Source organism: Quercus robur, chromosome 2 (genome assembly GCF_932294415.1).
Source record: "Quercus robur chromosome 2, dhQueRobu3.1, whole genome shotgun sequence".
NCBI classification, from domain to species: domain Eukaryota; kingdom Viridiplantae; phylum Streptophyta; class Magnoliopsida; order Fagales; family Fagaceae; genus Quercus; species Quercus robur.
In genome coordinates, this window is record NC_065535.1 from 50,111,953 (window position 1) to 50,131,215 (window position 19,263).

At 36.0% G+C, this 19,263-nt stretch overlaps 3 protein-coding genes across 21 annotated transcripts in view; 1 reads left to right on the forward strand and 2 right to left on the reverse strand.

The window, feature by feature from the left end:
* The window catches only part of LOC126713880 (7-deoxyloganetin glucosyltransferase-like), a 47,707-nt gene that overhangs the window by 15,314 nt on the left and 13,130 nt on the right, over positions 1-19,263 (forward strand). The window lies entirely within an intron of this gene.
* The window catches only part of LOC126713881 (elongator complex protein 5), a 33,766-nt gene continuing 22,351 nt past the window's right edge, over positions 7,849-19,263 (reverse strand). The window contains exons 8-10 of one of the 10 annotated variants that reach the window (XR_007651472.1): positions 8,924-9,019; positions 8,554-8,786; positions 7,849-8,221 (exon numbers count right to left, since the gene is read on the reverse strand). Coding sequence is in view for 8 of the 10 variants with exons in the window: in XM_050413813.1 (XP_050269770.1) it covers positions 8,590-8,786; positions 8,944-9,019 (273 nt within the window). In the remaining 2 variants the exon portion in view is untranslated. Of the gene's footprint in view, positions 8,242-8,455; positions 8,787-8,919; positions 9,020-19,263 lie in introns of those variants that run through there. The other 9 variants (XR_007651473.1, XM_050413810.1, XM_050413812.1 and 6 more) reach the window with 9 other exon arrangements.
* LOC126713882 (elongator complex protein 5-like) lies at positions 11,630-15,336 on the reverse strand. Of its 9 annotated transcripts, none has more exons than XR_007651475.1 (4): positions 15,039-15,313; positions 14,737-14,944; positions 12,693-12,762; positions 11,630-11,748 (listed from the first exon to the last, which is right to left on the reverse strand). XR_007651475.1 is itself a non-coding variant. In XM_050413821.1 (3 exons), exons 1-3 carry the CDS (start codon positions 15,203-15,205, stop codon positions 14,365-14,367), a joined length of 345 nt encoding a protein of 114 aa, XP_050269778.1. In that variant the 5' UTR covers positions 15,206-15,334; the 3' UTR covers positions 14,050-14,364. The 9 variants fall into 9 exon arrangements, 2 of the variants coding, with proteins under 2 accessions (XP_050269778.1, XP_050269779.1); XR_007651476.1 differs by having other exon boundaries at positions 11,678-11,696; positions 15,039-15,314; XR_007651478.1 differs by lacking the exon at positions 11,630-11,748 and adding an exon at positions 11,755-12,480 and having other exon boundaries at positions 14,737-14,798; positions 15,039-15,336.

Consider the following 19,263-nt stretch of genomic DNA (forward strand, 5'->3'; position numbering starts at 1 on the left):
CCGTTATCAACCAACACCTGGTGCATGTTTTAGTCCCGTACCCGTATGTTGACGACAAGCGCATCGTCATGTGGATAGTGAAGATGTCGCGCATCTTCTTCTGAGAATCCGATAATGGGGCCTTCTCTCCGTGCTATCTTCGGCACGGTTCCTATTAGCTGAACATTTTGCACCATCCTGAGGTAGGTTTTGCAAGCCTTTTTTGAAGACCCGGCTGCAGCTGTTCCTCCCACTATCATCCTTATGTCCCCTATGGGTGGTCTCAGTCGCTCATTCTCCTATCGAGAGTGTTGTTCTTGTGGGGGTGGATCTGTTCTCTCTTTGCTAACGAACCTCTGCAGTTTTCCTTGTCTAATAAGAGCTTCAATTTGCTGCTTCAGGTTATAGCAATCGGCCGTGTCGTGACCATGGTCACAGTGGAAGCGGCAATATTTATCCCTAGATCGTTTGTTGGGATCACTCTTCAACTTTCCAAGGAACATCAGAGCCCCCTCGTCCTTGATTTGTATTAGGACTTGATCTATCGTGGCGGTCAATGGAGTGAAGCTTGTGAATCTTCCCCCTAGGGGTTTAGGGCATCTCTCATCCTTTCAGTCTCCTGTCCTTACTTTCTTCCGGCCTTGGTCCTGCCGAGTGTCTTCTGGCCTTTCTCTTTTCTTGGGTCTCTCTTGTCGGGCCAACAGCGCGTCTTCAGCGTTCATATACTTGGTGGCCCTGTAAAGCACTTCTGACATGGTCTTCGAGTCGTTTTTGTACAGGGAGAACAAAAACTTACCCTCCTTCAGCCCATTCGTGAATGCTGCTACAAGTATCTTGTCGTCGGCTTCGTCAATCGAGAGTGCCTCCTTATTGAAGCGGGATATGTAGGGCCTCAATGTTTCCTCCTTTTGCTGCTCGATACTCATTAAGCAAGCTGTAGACTTCTTGTACCGATGTCCACCGATGAAGTGCGCAGTAAATTGAGCGCTTAGCTCCTTGAAGGTGCTGATGGAGTTGGGTGCCAACCGGTTGAACCAAATTCTTGCCGCACCCTTTAGCGTTGTAGGAAAGGCCCTACACATAATTGCATCTGCTACTCCTTGAAGGTGCATCAAGGTCTTAAAGGTCTCTAGGTGGTCTAAAGGGTCCTTGACCTCGTCATAACTATCCATATGTGGCATACGAAACTTACTCGGCAGGGGGAAGGAGTTGACGGAGGTTGTGAATGGCGAGTCAGTCCAGTTAACAAGGTCGTCGAGGTCGCTGGACACTCGTCCCTTGAGAGCGTTCATCGTTACTTCCATCTATTCCTTCATTGCCTGCATTTCCGCGATAATAGATGGCGGTGCCGTATCCAAAAGGGAGGGAAGGCTCGATCATGTTTTGTCGCTCCGATCTGCTTGGGGCATTATTGGCCTGTGGTCCCTCTTGGTTCCTCCTTTCAACGCTAGTTCCTTCTTGATCCGCTCCTTCATTATTTGGTGCTGCGTTTTTCTGGTTCAGCTACTCCTCCAGGTCACGGTTTTGTTTAGTGAGGTGCTCCACGGCTGCAGCGAGAGTCTTAACCTGCTTCTCAAGTGCGGTCGTGGGGGGTCCTTCTTCTTGAACGTCGTTAATGGTCGCCATTGAGCGAGTGAGCACCATGCAACTCTTTTGTCCGGGAAGCGACAATGTGGCTTAAACGCTTTCCCATAGACGACGCCAACTGATGATGCCGAAACGATCACCAATAGATCACGCAGCACTCGCATGCTCAAAGTAGACCTACACAACAAAATAATAGAAGACCTCACAGAGAGCACCGGTGTGGTGCTGGCCAAATACCCTTTGAAGGTCAAGTTAGAATTATTCTCACAACTCTAGAGTGCTAGAGAGGGTAAATTATGCGTACCTTGATTTGTGAGGATATTGGGGCTTTTATAGTAGTAGTAGGTTGGCCTCTCCTCCTTGATGTAGAAGTCTTTTCCTTATAGGAATCCTCTTGAGTAATCCCAAACGTGATGGACAAGACATTTTCTTGTAGAGAGGATCTTTCATTAATGTGCGTATCTTCCGGAATGCTCTTTGCACTATGTTTCTGATTTCCTTTGAGACTCTACCAGGTTTCCAACGTGTGTAACAAGTATCTAGAATCATTCTAGGCCCTGGGCTCACCTATTGCCGGCCCATGGGCTTGGATCCGTTAGGCCCAATGTGGTGAAGGTTCATCATGCTAATTTTTTCCCCTTCAAAAGGCATTCCCTTCCTCTCCCTTTTTTCCACCAATGCTCATAAATGGTTTGATTAGATCCATGAGGCCAACTCCATCCATAAGGTCTTCTATTTCCTCAAATGCAAACTAATCACACTGTTGAGTATATGCAGCCTTCTCAAACATGTTTGTTGTCCTTTCAAACATCTCCTCAAAGATCTTTCACAAGCCACACTTGTTAATTTCAGAGGAACTTGGACTGCTCCAAACCCACTCCAAAAAAACAAAAATTACAAATATATCACAGCAAGAACTCAAGCTAGCCAAAATGGTAATTTTACGAAAATTACTAACAAGAAATCTAATTATCATAGCAAGAAAAAACCATAATTAAATCATCCAAATATATCACACAAAACAAACCAAAATAATATCAAATACATAGGGATTTGGTAACAAACCTGTAAAAAATCGGAGCCTTGAAAAGAAGGGTGGTAGAATCGGTGGTCCTTGGCGGCGAAGAGGTGGGTGGGGGATGGGAAAGGAGGAGCATGTGGCAGTGGTTGGAGTTTCTGAGAAGAACAACGAATGAGGATGAGAGAGGCGTTGATGGGGTTTTAAAGAGAGATAGTATTTTCTTCCCGTCAGTACGTAGCCGTGATGCCCTCGCCGGTGTGAGGTTGCTGAGAAAAAGACACATGACCCCAAGCTTATGTGTCTTTTTATTTGATTGACACATGTCCCTGTTTGTAGGAATTGCTACAAACTTGTTTGGAGGAAATCCCTCTCCTTTTTTTTTTGTATTAGTCCATCATGACTATTTGCATGTTTCAGATGTTTGTGTAATCCTTTGGGAGTGCATTTCTTGCCAAGAGCTATAAGAGATTTTCTAGATAAATTACAAAAGAAATGTATTGCGAGATTGTGGTTACTTTGACAATGCCATTTTCCATGCAATTGGGATTTGTGAGATTGATTGATAAATTTGAGATTTATTTTTGTTTTTGCTAAAGTGAAATATATTTTTAAGATTTTGTGCATGTACCTTTGCAACATGATTTTACTCTTATAACATACTTTTGTTGGCTTCCATTTTGATTCAACTGTTAGAAAGGAAGTAAGGGATAAGGACTAACGATTAATGAGGGCAACTAGAGAATTGTCATACAATTGGGGAACTCTCTTGGCAATTATAGTGATGCATTTTTGACTCCTTATTTTCTTATTATTAATGCCAGATGATATGATTTATTTTTGGTATGCTAATAGGGACGATCAAATTTATCATTTTATTCGAGCTTTGTATATAATCATAAAGTTTTCAACGACTTTGTGAAGGAAGAATTAATTTGATGCTCACACACTTCAAAAATATGATGTCTTATTTCTAGCAGTACGGTTTTGTTTTGTATGTATGTGTTTTATTAATATCTAAAATCAACATCTATTTAAATTGTCCATTGATTAATAGACTTATTTGTTGAACCAACTACATAAATTGAAGTTTCTACTTTTAATGTCAATTCTAGATGTAAGTTTCATTTTCTTAGTCATTTCAAAAATGTTTGAAATTCAGCTTGGACTTTGTTGTTTGCATTTTATATTTGTCACTCAATATTTGATGCTTCTAGCAAGTAAATTCAAAATTGGAGGCCTAATTTTGTGCCACGTGTCGTACTAAATTTCTTAATTTTGTTGCAAACATTTAACAACATTGTGAAAACCAAAGAGTCCAATGAAGAAATCATGTTCAAAACACCATTTCACTATTTAACAATTACGAAATCATGGAATTCAAGGAGTTGCTTCAAAATTATTTTCACTATTTAATAGTTTAGAAATCATGGAATTTAAGGAAATACTTCAAATTTGATATTGTGATTAATTTAAGCACAGCTTATAATTTTTATTTTCTAGGTTTGTAGGTGGAAAGACAAATCCTTTGGAGCAGTCCAAGTCTGAAAAGGAGGAGTAAAACGAGGTATAGTTTTTGCTTTATTGAAATCTCTTGGAATTCGTATTTAAATGAGTGGATCGATTGATCTTATATTTGGGCAGGTATCCCAACTTTGTTAGAAGAATTATTATTTTTTGTATCATTGTGCTCTGTTATTTTTTGTATCATTGCACTCTGTTATTTGGTGTTAACTGTGCTGAATTGGGACATTCAAGTATAAGCAACAAGGTAAAGAGGCCATATTGGAAAATAATGTATTCTTTTATGTCACCTATGGCTCTTCAATTTTCTGTTTCTTAAAGGTAAAGATGTTAAACCCAGTAAATTTTATTTTACTGTGCCATAATGGCTCTTCAATTTTTCTGTTTCTTACTCATGTTCTTTTTGTTTTCCTCTTTTGGACCAACAAAAGGTACAACAATGCACTACACAAGACCATCAAGTTGTGTTTCTATCCGTCTATTGTACAATTTTATTTTATTTTCTCCTTGGCATCTAGATTTGTTGTCATCTCTAGCTATTTTTGAAGTTTGAATGGTAGCTTAATTTGATGCGAAGCATCCCTTTTAAGTATTCTACAAAATAAGAAAAATAAACCTAAAATTTCTTTAAATCTCATTTTCAATAGTTTTTAGTGTGTTCAATTTAGCATTTTGTTATTTTGTTAAAAGTGAACAAAAATATAATCATATATATATATATATATAAAACGTGGAAGTACAATTAGAATTCAAATCAAACCCAAATTAGTTTTTAATTGTAGCCCAATAAAATAGATTGTAGTCGAAAAAACAATATCATGAAAATTGTTTAATAACCTAAGCTTAAGATCAATAGCATCATTACAATTGACCATTCTTGTGCGTAAGCACGGGTTATATACTATTATATATTAATAGCCAAAGCTCAAAGAAAATTCAATTATATTTTAATTGGATTTTCAGTTTTGTGCCACGTGTCTTATATAATTTTTAATTTTGTGTCAAGTGAATTATTGAGTGTAGAAATCAAAAAGTCTAAATCTAATTAGATTCTAAATTGGATTTCAATTGGAGTCTAATTTTCCACCATGTGTCCATCTAAATTTTTAATTTTTGTGGCAAGTGAATTATTAGGTGTAAAAATAGAAGAAACTAAAACCAATTAAATTCTAAATTATGTATATATATATATGAGAAACTATTACATATTTTAGAAATGTATGGTTTAAAAAAAGTATAAACTAATACCATGTATAATTTGAACATCTTCTCAAAAAAATGTATAATTTGAACCGTATAATTGTGATTGTTTTTAATTGTACCTGTGCATATGCACGAGGGTACACACTAGTATATATATATATATATAATAGCAGAAGCTAAGATAAAGTGGATTCCTACAATTAAGGAGGTGCTGACAAATAGGATAATTGCCCATCTAAAATTCAGATACGTATCACTTTTAAAAGTGGTACATTATATTGTTTGGCAAGGTTAACACCATTTGACAATGGCTGTGTATATTAAAAAAAAAGGGTTAAAATAAAATAAAATAAACGTACCATGTAAAAGTTGATTCCTATATTTTCTCTCTCTAAAAAAAGCCCCTAGCGATACTGCGATAGAGAGAAAGGAAGGAGAAAAAAAACCATAGCGATCTTTTCTCGTCAGACTCTGCTTAACGTTTTCTCTCTCTAAAAATATATATAAAACCGAAACCTTTGAAACTATCACAATTTTCCACATCAGCACAATATTTTAAAAAAAAAAAAAAAAAAACCCTTAAACTCGATGCAAAACCAGCCCTCTGCCTTATCCTTCCTCCAAAATGCAGACCTATGCTCTATCGTTCCTCTCTCTTCTCTATTCTCTACCTTCTTCCCCAAAACCCAACACTAAAAATCAATCCTGCCAAGAAGCCATCCCCACACTATCAAGTCCAAGATAGAAAGAAGGCATCACCGAACAAACCAATTCTACCAATTCTCATCATCAATGTAGAATTTAATAGTCTTCTATTTGAATTTTTTATGATTCATATGTTAGATATTGGGATTGATATTGATGGTGAGATAGGTTTATATTGTAGAAAACAACATTTAGATAGTTTCGGTAATAGTTGATAGTATTGTACAATTGTTTTTTTTTTTTTTTTTTTTGGCTGCATCATTGTAACAATCATTTACTATATTGATTATTAGTCTGTGGACTGGTGTCACTTTGGAGCTTTAGGGGCCTCTGTTGGGCTGCTATTGCTGTGGACCAGAAGAGTAGTAGGGAAATTTGATGGGGTTGTGGGAAATTATTCAGTTTATGTAAGTTTGGATGTGTGGATGATCAATTTGAAGATTTCTTAAATGAACATTTATAATTTTGTATGAAAAGGCTCCACATGCGAGGCTGTACAAACACTAGCATATATATAGTTTGAATGGGGCTCTCTTGATTTTCCTTATCTTATTGATGTATTTGAAATATTTAACTTTCTCATCATCAATGCAGAATTTAATAGTCTTCTCTTTGGTTATATTAGTCTTCTCTTTGGTTATAATAGACCACACGAAGCCCTACGTGGAGGACTCGCAGAATTTAATCAAAGTAGATGGAGCATGGAGAAAACAAAACAAGAGAACTGGCATAGACTTTGAAAACAAATCCAGAGAGGGGAAAAAGCTTTTTATGGGTTACTAACTTACTATAGCACCAAATCTATGAATTGCTAAGTGCCCAGATTTGTAGCTGCCAATGAGGCTGTTTTGAAGGCAAAAGAGTCGGGTTTCAGAAGAATCTTCGTGCTGGTAAGAAGCAAGGAAATTTGTTGAACAAATTTGGAAATAGAAAAGGAAACCACCATGGAGATTCTCCGCACAAATTGAAGACCTTAAGAATGCTCAGCTGTTTTCCAGATCACAATTCAAGCAGTTCTTGGACTCCTTGTAAACAAAACCAAAACTCTGGCCAAACTAGCTACCAAATGTCTTAAGAATCATTTTTGGTCCAATTTTTTAATTTGTTTGTTGCAACATCCTTCTCCTGTAAAATAAAAAATAAAAAATCAGTGCATTGCCTTATGTTATGATGTTGGTTTCATGTCAAGGTGAATGTGATTCACCAACAAGAAGAGGTATCATATGTATCAAGTATATGTAACCACCCCTCACATAAGTGTTGATCTCGCGCTTGTGGGATCTAACCCTTATGTGAGACCTTGGCAACAAAACTGTTAAAGGTTTTATAGGATATGAGTTTCCCTAAAAGAATCTCCAGAGACTTGGCATTTACCTTGTCCACTGAAAGCTACGAGATCATTACAATTGCACGTCTCCATACGAGCTATAAGCTTAGAGACCTAAGTTTAGTGTTTATCTTCCATTGCAGAGCTTTCAAGTAGTGGCTTCGCACTCTGATTTAGTTAGTGGTAGACAATTTAGGAAATGGTAGGTGTTGGCTAAGGGTTCTGGTCGTGGTATGTGGTAAAGAGGATGGCAGGATTTTGGGTGGTTCGGGTGGTAATGAATCATCTCTCCTTAGTATAATAAAATGGCAGTTGTGTATGTGTTTTTGAGGTGTTGAGGGTGTCTAGCTATGATAATGTAGCTTCGCACGGATGGTGGGTGTGATAATGGAGTCTAGGAGGATAGGTGGATGTGATAATGGGTGAAGGATAAACCTTTAAGAAATGGGAAGCGCATTAGGATCTACAAGAGCAAGGGCAAGAATTCCCATGGAAGATCAAAAGATAAGGAAATATCTCTTCTATCTTGGAATATTAAGCAGAAGAAATTTTTTTGCAAGGATCGAGTATAACAAAAAGATACATTCTAATAACAAGCTCCAAATAACAAAATGTAAATACAATCCCCTGATTATAATTTCATTTCATGTTCATGACTCATGAATAGACTTGAAACGAATCACACAACAGTTGCATACGAATCCCCTCTGAGTAACGTTCATCACATATCTTCACCAAAGCAGAGCTTCTCTTCCACATATTTTAGACCGCTATTATCACATCCTCGAAAGTCTAGGTGAACTAGGACATCCTCCACTCAAGGCAGCAGGGTTTCATTGAGCATATCTAGCACCCGGTCTTTGCCTTGTCCACCCAATCTGGCAGCCATAAGCATCAACTGACAAATTAATAACAACTCAGACTAGACGAGAGAGTAAATACTTGTCGGAGAGAATTACTGCAGACAAGTAGAAAGAGGGAAGAATATGTTGAGGACTTAATTTCATATTGATTGTTATCATTATTGTGTAATAAGAAAGCTTAGCTTCTCATTAATCTATAAAATTACCCACTGATTCAAAATGCAAAAAGGTTAGTTGGTACAGAGCATCTACAATTCATAAAGAAAACATTATTTCATTTATAATAATGTCTGAACATCGCAATAGATAAAAGAAACAAGGAGAAGATAAATTTACAAATGCATTACTCTGGCAGTCCAAGATCACGAATGAGGCACACACAATTATATATCCAAATCATCATCTGGGTCCTCATCAGAATCTGGTCTCTCATCATCTGAATCACCACGCAAATATATTATCTTGCCCTTGCTAGAGTTCTCATTTGCCTGCAATATTCCAGAAGAAACAGGTTCTGCTTCACTCTTGCCATCCGTAAGTGATCTCCAAACATCATAAATTTGAATGGGTTTACCAGTTCCTAAAGCAATCAAAAGTCAAGTATGAAGTCATTAAAAACAGACACATCTTCTGATCTAACAAAAGAGATTACAAATGGAAAATACATCTGAAGTGTAATATAATAATTCATTTCGAAAAAAGAAAATACACACACACAAGCATCCCTGATTCCGTACCCTGGTGTTCAAAAGGAAGTACAACCTTAGCCCAATCAATTTGCTCCTTCTCTGACAGCTGTAAATTGAATTGCACCTGTTGAAAGAGGTAGACTCTCATGAAACCATAGTAATGAAAATCATACCAAACCACTGGTTAAACCGTAAAAACTGTGAACCAAAGCATTATCCGGAATGTTTTGGTTTAAAATACCAAATATGCAATGACCCATTATCAAACCAGGTAAACCAATGGATTGACCCATTATCAAACCGGGTAAACCGACAGATTGCAAGGGTTATTCTTTTTAAGCCGCAGATAAAACCAAAAAAATACCTTCTGTATTTACTAAACTATTGAAGATTTAAAAGATAATCTAATAAAGATATAAAGTGATAAAGATTAAAGGCTAAAAGACTAAAGAGATAAAGGAAGAGTTGTGCCATGAGATGAGGGTTGAAATTAAAGACATTAAGAGATAGCGATGAGACCAAAAGAGATAAAGAGACGGTGATAAAATTATAGATGCAAGTGATAAAATGATGAACTTAGGGGGGGGGGGGGGGGGGGGGAGAGAGGAGAGAGAGAGAGAGAGAAAAGGAAGACAAAAATGAAAGAACTTCTACACTAAAAGAGTCAAAATTCAACAGACTAAAAAGTTAGAAAGCAATCCTATAGCCTACTCCAACATCTCATAAATGTGTAATCTCTAGGGTCTAATGATTAAGCTAAAACTTTATTTTGAAATTCTATGAGATATGTTGTCTCAAGACTTTTGAACTATATAACTTGGTTATTGGATGATTTATGTGGATGATGTTTTTTTTTTTCTCTAACTTTATGTCATAAGATGTAATTTTTTATTGTTATAATTTATTTATTTACCTAAATGGAGTATTTTTATTTTATTTTAATTGCTTTCATCAGACTAAAAAGTTAGAAAGCAATCCTATGGCCTACTCCAACATCTCACAAATGTGTAATCTCTAGGGTCTCATGATTAAGCTAAAACTTTATTTTGAAATTCTATGAGATATGTTGTTTCAAGACTTTTGAACTATATAACTTGGTTATTGGATGATTTATGTGAATGATGTTTTTTTTTTTCTCTAACTTTATGTCATATGATGTAATTTTTTATTGTTATAATTTATTTATTTACCTAAATGGAGTATTTTTATTTTATTTTAATTGCTTTTTATAATTATAAAACATATTATTTAATTAATTAATAAACCTACAATTCAACCAATGAACCACTGGTTGAACAAATGAACCAGTGAACCAATTCTACAGCCAAGTCAACCTCCGATATGGTTTTTATAACAATGCATAAAACACTAGTTTGTGAAAATTTAAGAAATGTGAAACTTGAGTGGTTCTATGGACTGTTTGATATCAGATTTGTGAATGTGGTGAACTGTTTGAATCCACCAGATCTCAACCCACCATCAAAACCCCTCCCCAAACCATTGCAGGCAATGACAATGAGGAATCTTGCACAAGTATTGATAGGTCCAGAGAAATATAATTATTTAGGTATGTTTTTCTTTGGGAGCGAATATAATGTTTTGCTAATCTTTATCTTTCAGAACTCTGCATAATAATGAACTAAGAAAAATTTGGGAGGCTCAACCCAAGAGAGTGGAAGTTACAAAAGTAAAAATCAACAGAGAGAGGATAAATGTTTGCCTGTTAGTAAATCGATAAGAGCAATGTGTTTAGTTTTGGGTTCCTCATTGGTGGTTACCTAGTTGGGTAGCGGACTGGCCATAGGTGTTGGAGATGGTGGAAAAGATGAAAAATCATGCACCAGCTCACCATGTGGACTCGTACTTGGTCAGTGATTCTTAAACCAGTCAAGACTCAGCAGGAAACAAATTGACCTAATGTCAAAAATTCATTATCAATATTATGATCACATTTCAATATGCATGGTGCTAAACCTTTACTGATTTTTCTATTTCTGTCATTTTTCCTGAGAAGATTGTGAAGAATATGCTGAGAGATTGGGTTGTGATCATGCTAAAGAGAGGGGTCAAAGGAGCGATAGGAAAAAAATTAATTGTCATGATGGTCACACATTTCTAAGATGATGATGATTATGACAACTTACTTTATGTGCACATACTGTGTAAGTCAAGTTTCCCCTCTATTCCAATAAAAAATTATTACATATAAAAACTGATAATAACAAAATCTTACAAATTATACGCAAACAGTGAAACTGAGAATTTTCAAGGAAAACATGATTTCCCAAACAAGAATGGAGGACAAAGTCATTTCCCATTTATGAATGAAGCATCAATTAAAACTTAGGTTGGGTTCTTTGTGTGTGCGTCCGAGAGAGAGAGAGAGAGGCAGACAGAGAGAGATGTCAAATAAAACTCTCAACAAGTTCAAGCTACTCAACTGACCTTTGGCAAAAGGCTTCGATTGACTATTTCATCTTAGGATGAAATGGATCTAAAGTTGATGGCTGATTGCTCAACATGAAATTCTTCAGACTGGATATGAAGTTTTTACGTTAAGACACAGTCAGCTCACCACTTTGTAAGTATAAAAACTTCCAAAGAGAGAGAAAGCAGGAGAGATCACCATCACTCGAACATGTCCATTTCTGCGCTTAAACTGGACATGAAACTTCCCTTTCCAATAATTATGTTCAAGTAAAGGGAGGCTCTCCCAATTACATCTATGCCCATTTGCAGATTGATTTAGCGGTTCTATACTGGCCACCATCGAGGACATATACTCAAGAACGGCAGTAACCCTGTCTTCATGAAGGTCTGAATGTGACAACCAAAAGTTGCTCGAAACTCTATCTGAAACCATGGAGATTCTGGCATTTTACCCTTAATTTTTTTAAAAATTGGCAATATGCCCCTGTTTGCAAACTATAGAGGGGCGTGCCCCTGTTTCGATACTCGATTACCTTAAAATCGAGTTTCAATTAAATACTCGATTCGTAGAAAATCGAGTTATGCCTGATCAAACTTAAAAATAAAAAAATAAAATAAAATAATTTGCATGGAACTCGAGTTTCAGGAAATCGAATTCCATGCAAAAAAAATTTTATAAGTGTGATCGACCCAAATTCAGGGAGCCCTATAGTGGCGTTTTTAAGCCCTATAGTGACGTTTTAAAGCCCCATAGCGGCATTTACCTACAAATTTTTTTATAAGCGTGATTGCCTCATATTCAGGGAGCGCTATAGTGGCGTTTTTAAGCCCTATAGCGACGTTTTAAAGCCCTATAGTGGCGTTTTCCTGCAAATTTTTTTTTTATAAGTGTGATCATCCCATACCAGGTTGTGGGAGCCCTATAGTTGCGTTTTTAAGCCCTATAGCGGCGTTTTGGAACTCGAGTTCCATGCAATTTTTTTCCTTTTTTTAGTTTGATCAGGCATAACTCGATTTTCTACGAATTGAGTATTTCATTGAAACTCGATTTTAAGGTAATCGAGTATCGAAATAGGGACATATCCCTATATAGTTTCGAAATAGGGGCATATTGCTAAATTTTTAAAAAATTAAGGGCAAAAGGCTAGAATTCCCCTGAAACCATAGTACAATAGTGAAACTACATGCATCTAAAAGCTGAAGTGCATCAAAAAAGACTTCTTTTTTCCTTTGATTTTGTAACAGAGAATAATAGAACAGAAAAAAAATGCCAGTGATGCAACAAAATTACAGCTGCAACAGATCGCTAGATTTTTATGAGAACTGAAAATCGTAATCAATCAAGAGGGAATAGAACATGTGTATACCATTGCTTCGAAGGTTACTTAAAAGGCCTGCAACTGATGATATAGATGCATGTCTTAAGATTTCATTAACCTGGTAAGATTTGAGAAGAATTCATCACAAACACACTCACATACGCAGAGCAAAAATATTACCAGAAGTTTGATAGAAAAATCTTAAATGTTACTGGCATAGACGAGCAAATAAACCACAAAAATAATTCCCAAAATTTACGGTGACATTATAGCACAAATGAATTTACATTGAAAATATTCTTCCCCACAAAATTTTTTAAGCAAAATAAAACAATTAAGTAAACTGATTTACTATATAACAATATTATATTAAGATTAATCCTATAATTCTAAAGAACCATAAATATTTTTATTTTGATCTTTCTTATTATTGCACCAAATATAATGCCTTTTACTTTATTACTTTCCCCTCTTTACTTTAATTTGAATTCATGAGATTCAGTTGTAGGTTCATTTCACATAATATCTCCAATAGCAGAAAAAGAGATTCACATGCTCTAATCATGTGAAACTTATACATTTTGTCTTTATATATATATATATATATATATTAAATATAAGCCCCGCCCATATAATTAGGACAAGAAAGACTGTACCTTGTCCCTGTTTTAAATTCCCAAATTTATGCAACAATGACAAAACTAAAACTGAAATACCCCTCCTTTTCCAAGGATGAATATAAAATAATATGGGCACTTGTATGAATTGAATACAAACCTCAAAGAGTCAATGAGTAATTTTTCTTTTTGAATTTATTTTTTAAGAAATTTTAGCAAAAATGCCAACTTGGGGGACTTTTATAAGTTCAATTATTCTAAACTTGTTCAATAAAAAGGCTGAAAGTAAATATAATGTGAAGATGGTTATGGAGTTAAATGATTGCACTCCAACCTAATAATTTTGTATTAAAAAGCATTAAGCATACCTTATAAATGACTACATAAAATTACATAGAATTTGAATTTGGAGACATTGCATGACAAAAGATATTCAGACAAAAATTTCTTAGAGAATTGTATATTATATAAAATTTCACTCAAATATTGTGTATTTTCCATATTTCCTAAACTGAAAGTGGATTATCCGGGTTACATTCGGTATATACATTATTGTCCAAATGTTTCAAATACTAAGACAGCATAATTATGAACCTCCATTTTACACTAAAACAGAATACAAAATTTGCTTTTATGTCCTAGAATTCCTTTTACTGCACTTCCATTTTCCATTAAGATAATGAACAATAAACTTGAGGAGGAGAACTTATGTATATTAACAAAGAGATTTTTAGGGATTCCACAAGCCATCCATGCATTCCACCACCCCCCCCCCCCCCCCCCCCGGCGGCGGCGGGGGGTTGTCTAAAATGAGACACCAATGTAATTTTTATCAGCTGAACTAGACAAAATACTGTAAGCGCACATGATGGCCGGTTTAGCATAAATCCAATAAAGGAAGAGCACAATTCGAACTAGTTTTTGCATAAACACAAGACATAAAAGCTCCTATACGGCTACAGATTATTTGGAAAAGCCTTTTCCTCATGATGCACATCTTTGGAACTTCAGAGGAAGTTTCCACGCACCAACTCAGAAAAGGACAGGACTCCTCAAATGGATTCATCTTAGAATCCAAAGCTCCTAATGTGCCTTTACTTTCTTTAGCAAAACCTGTTCCTCGTGATGTTTGATGGCACATCAATGACACTTGAGGAAGTTTCCATGCACCAACTATTCCTGCAACCACAAAAACGAACTTTGCCTTGTCCAACTATTCCTGCAACCACAAACCACCACCCACAAATCAATGTTACAAAACAAAATCACTAACAAGTAACAACCTAAAGAATAAAAAACACCCTTTTCCTTTTAATGACTAATGTTCAAAACTAAGACCCACTACCCCCACCCCTTCACCATTTAGCCAACGGGCCAACAAAATACACTCTACATTCCAAACTTCCTAGTAGGTACAATTTCTACTTACAGCTCAACAACGAAACAGTGAAAAGAAATACGCATTCGACCAATACCTTTCCCCAGCTCGATAATTGAAGAGTACAACTTGTCCATATCCTTCACATTCCTACACAAACTAGCTCCAGTCAAAGCTTCGTTAGAGAGACTCCCACCATTTCCAGACGCCAAAAGGGCATCCTTCCAACCAAGAGGATCCGTATAACAATGTTCGAGTTCCCACACATTCATAATAACAACAAAATTATATAAACCACGAGACCACTGCGATCACATTGAAACCGATTTTATTTTTTTTTCAAAAAGAGAGAGAGAAATACGACGGCGTTTATGAAATTTGAAACACGCAGCAACTGACCGTGATTGGGATTTTGCCGCCAAAATGTTGGTGGAAAGCTGGGTGAGGAGGTGAGTGAAGACGTGGAAACCGAAAGGTGAGGCAATGGAGTCCTTGATGGTTAGAGCCGGTGCGAGTTCTCCTTGCAACGCACCGTCTCGGAGTGCTCTGCAAATCGATTCCGCCATTGAAGCCTGTTTTGAAGAGTGTAATAAAACCCTAAAACCCTAGTTTGTTTGTTTGTTTGTGGAAGAACTGAAGAAGAGTAAGATTTGGGGATTTTTGCAAATATGCCCCCAAAATCTTCTGTTTTCCCACACGTACCTCAGTTTTTGTGTTTAGTTAGGGTCTATTTGAATACCGCTTATTTGCTAAAAACTAATAATTTATTACTGAAAACACTGGACCAAAATAATTTTTAAAGATGTAAATAGAACTGTGGGGCCCAAAAATACATGGGTATGCGCGTTTTTGGTTGGGTCGTGAACAGTGCTGTGGGAGCCAGCCAAAAACACAAACGATGAATAATTGATTTACAAACGCACGCTTAGGGCATGTTTGGTAGACTGTAATAGGCGCTGTAATGTAATAGTTATTCATATGGTTTAGTTATTTTTTAATTTGGTTATATTTTTATTACAAGGAGTAGTCATTCCTTATGAATAACTATTTTTTAAAATGAGAAATAATTATTCCTCTTTAAAATGTTGTATTAGCTATTTCTTAGTAAGTACAATAATTTCAAAAATTAATATATTTCCAAATTAGCAAACTTTTCATATACATTTAACAATTATAAAAAACAAAAAAAAAATCATAAGAAATAACACATATCTCTTTTAAATTTAAAAATAACAATTTTTAAGGAGATATAATTATATGAGTAAGATATTTTCTAAAATAAATGTTAAATTTCATTCTAATGTTATAACTCACAACCAAACTAATGAATAGGTTTAATTATTACATTACAACACACTTTATTACTAGTAATAAAGATTACAATTTCTGTCGTAATCTTCATTCAGTGTACCAAACGTACCCTTAGTGTCCATTTTGCAAAGGTTATTTTTGCCAACTTATATTCAGCTTATTTTTGCTACTATTTATGGGTCTTACTGTATTATTTCAGCTAACTTTTACCTTTATCTAAAATACTTTCAACAAAAAATTTTCAATTTCAACAAAATAAATAGATTCCAAACAGACCCTTAGTGCTAGAATAATCGACAATGCCTATGGTTTTTTTTTTTTTTAAATATTTAATTGTGGTCTAACTAGTGAAACATCTAATTACACTACTTGGTAATTTATGCCTAATAAACGAAAAGTTATGAACTCTTATTAGTTTATATATAATAAGTAGCAGGCAAAAAGTGTCCACTACTCATATTCCAAGTTCCAACATTACTGTCGAGTTGGCAATTTAGTGCTAGGATAATAAGCAATGCCAATGGCTTTTTTTTTTAATCTTTAATTGTAGTCTGACTAGTGAAACAGCTAATTACACCACTTGTTAATTAATGCATAATTAACGAAAAGTTATGAGCTCTTAGAACATTCACAGTGAAGTTGCTAAATATTATAGTTTTTAACAACTCAAAACACTACTTTATCTATTTTAACACCACATTTTATAATACACCTCACGACAAAGGTTTAATTTTTTTACCACTTCATTAAAATATTATTTCTTTATTAATTTTTACTTCTTTTTTATTCTTATTCATTTCTTCCTCTCTCTTTTTGTGTTCTCTCTTCTCCCAAACAAAAACAATCCATTGCAAAATCGCAAACCACCACCCACCATCGGAAAACGCAAACCATCACCTAAGCTACCACCACTACCCCAGCAGAAAACCCAATCTACCGCCCAAGCCACCACCACCACCCCATTAGAAAACCCAAACCATCACCCAAGCCACCACCACCACCATCATAAAACCCAATCCACCACCCAAGCCACCACCACCACCATCATAAAACCTAATCCACCACGACTACCCCATCAGAAACCCAATCAACCACCCAAGCCACCACCACCACCCCATCAAAAAATCCAATCCACCACCACCACCATCAAAAACCCAATCCACCAACCACCATTAGAAAACCCAACCCACCACCCACCATCCACCACCATAAACCAAAACAAACCCACCCACCACCATTGCAAACCCCAACCCAAAATCAAACCATTAACAACCAAAACAATATCTTATATTCAGTTCCTTGAGTACCCCTTCTAAATTATTGCCACATGTCTAGTTTTTAATAACTCCACTAACCACCGTTAACACTGTCTCTCCTTTGTTTCTTCTTCTATTTTTCCCTAGCCTGAGAGAAAATCTAAGAGCTTCAAATTTCTCACACAATCAACGGTAACCAAATTTCTTCATTCCCCCTTTTTGTTTGATGCTTGAATATTTATCAGTAGCCATATAGAAAATTTTAAATTCCAAAATTAAACGTAAAAAAATACTGGGCCGAAAGCCGACCCATACATACCCAAACAAAACCACCGCATACCCATACTCCTACCCAAACCCAACGACCACTTCGATGCCAAACTCCATGCCGGAAGCCCAATTTGGAGTATTGATGTCAAGATTTGGCTTTGAAAGAAATTCAAAGGCAAAAATCATTTTTTTTTCCCTACCAATCAATCTACGGACTCACTTACTCCATCTAGAAAAATGAAATTAGGTGGTGCATCTTTTGAGTGCATGTGCACCTGGTCATCGTCTTGTCAGAAATTCCCATAGATTGACCATCTTTTGCTTTGCTGTCATTTGGAACATAGCATTATTGAGATGGAAAATTTGATTTTTGTACGCATTGGGTTCTTCTTTGCTATTTTAGATTATAAAATCTCACAATAATAGCCATCTGGTGTGAGGAGGGTAAGAGATCTAAGATTCTAAATAGGTTTGTGTAAGAGCTCAAAAAATGGCTCAAGCCCACTTAGAATAGTGGAACTCAATATTTTTGGCCCAACACAATTAATTTGTAAGAGAGCAAGCTTTCTAAGTCAACTATAATGCTATGTAAGATCCAAGCGTGAAATTAACAAAGTAATGACTTACAATATGATGAAATGTAGCACAAGTCAAGTATACTCTTCCTCGGGCTTGTTCGAGGAAGGATTGTTCATATATTGTTTGCTATCTTCTTCACACAAGTTGATACACTCCTATCTCTAGTTTTACTTCTGTTTCTCCACCCCTTTCCTAGAGGGGTTCCTTTCCTTTATATAGTCTCCCATAATACATCTGAGCCCTCCACCTGTATGCCTCAGGGTTGTAGTTGGGATGCTTATCCCATCATAACCCTTCTGGAGGTGGTATAGAGTGTTGTGAGCTGTAAAACTATTGTTCAGGTGTTTTTTCCTCATAAATGTGGCCAGCTCAGTTGGTGCAGTGTATTGAATGCAAAGGTGATGGCTACCTTCCCCAGATATTTCCTCTCTTCTTCACATGCACATCTCTTAAGTCTTCTAAAGTGCCCTACTTTTTGGTGCAGGTGGCCAACTGAGGCATTCCTGAGGTGCATTCGTTCCACGGACGGAGGGTTCGTCTGTTTCTCATCCTTAGACTTCTGTTCACATGTTAAGTCTGAATCAGCGTGGTCTTCATGCCTTCCCTCCTCAGGCTTAGTCCACATGTTAGGTCTGGATTGGTGTATGGATGGGCTTTTTCCCATCCTTGGACTGGGCCTTTAGGCTTTACATTGTGTTCAGATTCCTCCCTCCCATAGTTTGCTAGCGGGCCAAGAAAAGAAAAGAAAGAAAGAAAAAGAATGAGACAGTGTTAACAGACGTTAGCTAAGTTATTAAACTAGACAGGTGGCAGTAATTTAGAAGGGGTACCTAAGGAACTGTATATAAGATACTGTATCTAAGTTTTACCCTTTTATTTATTATTGTTCCAGTGTGTAACCTTGTGCATATAAACGAGTACATTTAAAAACAACCAAAATTATATATATATATATATATATATATTTATAATTTAGAATCTAATTGGATCTAGTCTCTTCGGGTTTTGCACTCAATAATTCACTTGCCACAAAAATTAAAAATTTAGATGCGCAAAATTAAACTCCAATTAAAATTCAATTTAGAATCTAATTGAATTTAAACTATTTGATTTTTGCACCTAATAATTCACTTAACACACAAATTTTGCCACAAAAATTAAAAAAATTAGATGAGACACATGGCACAAATTTGAACTCCAATTAAAAT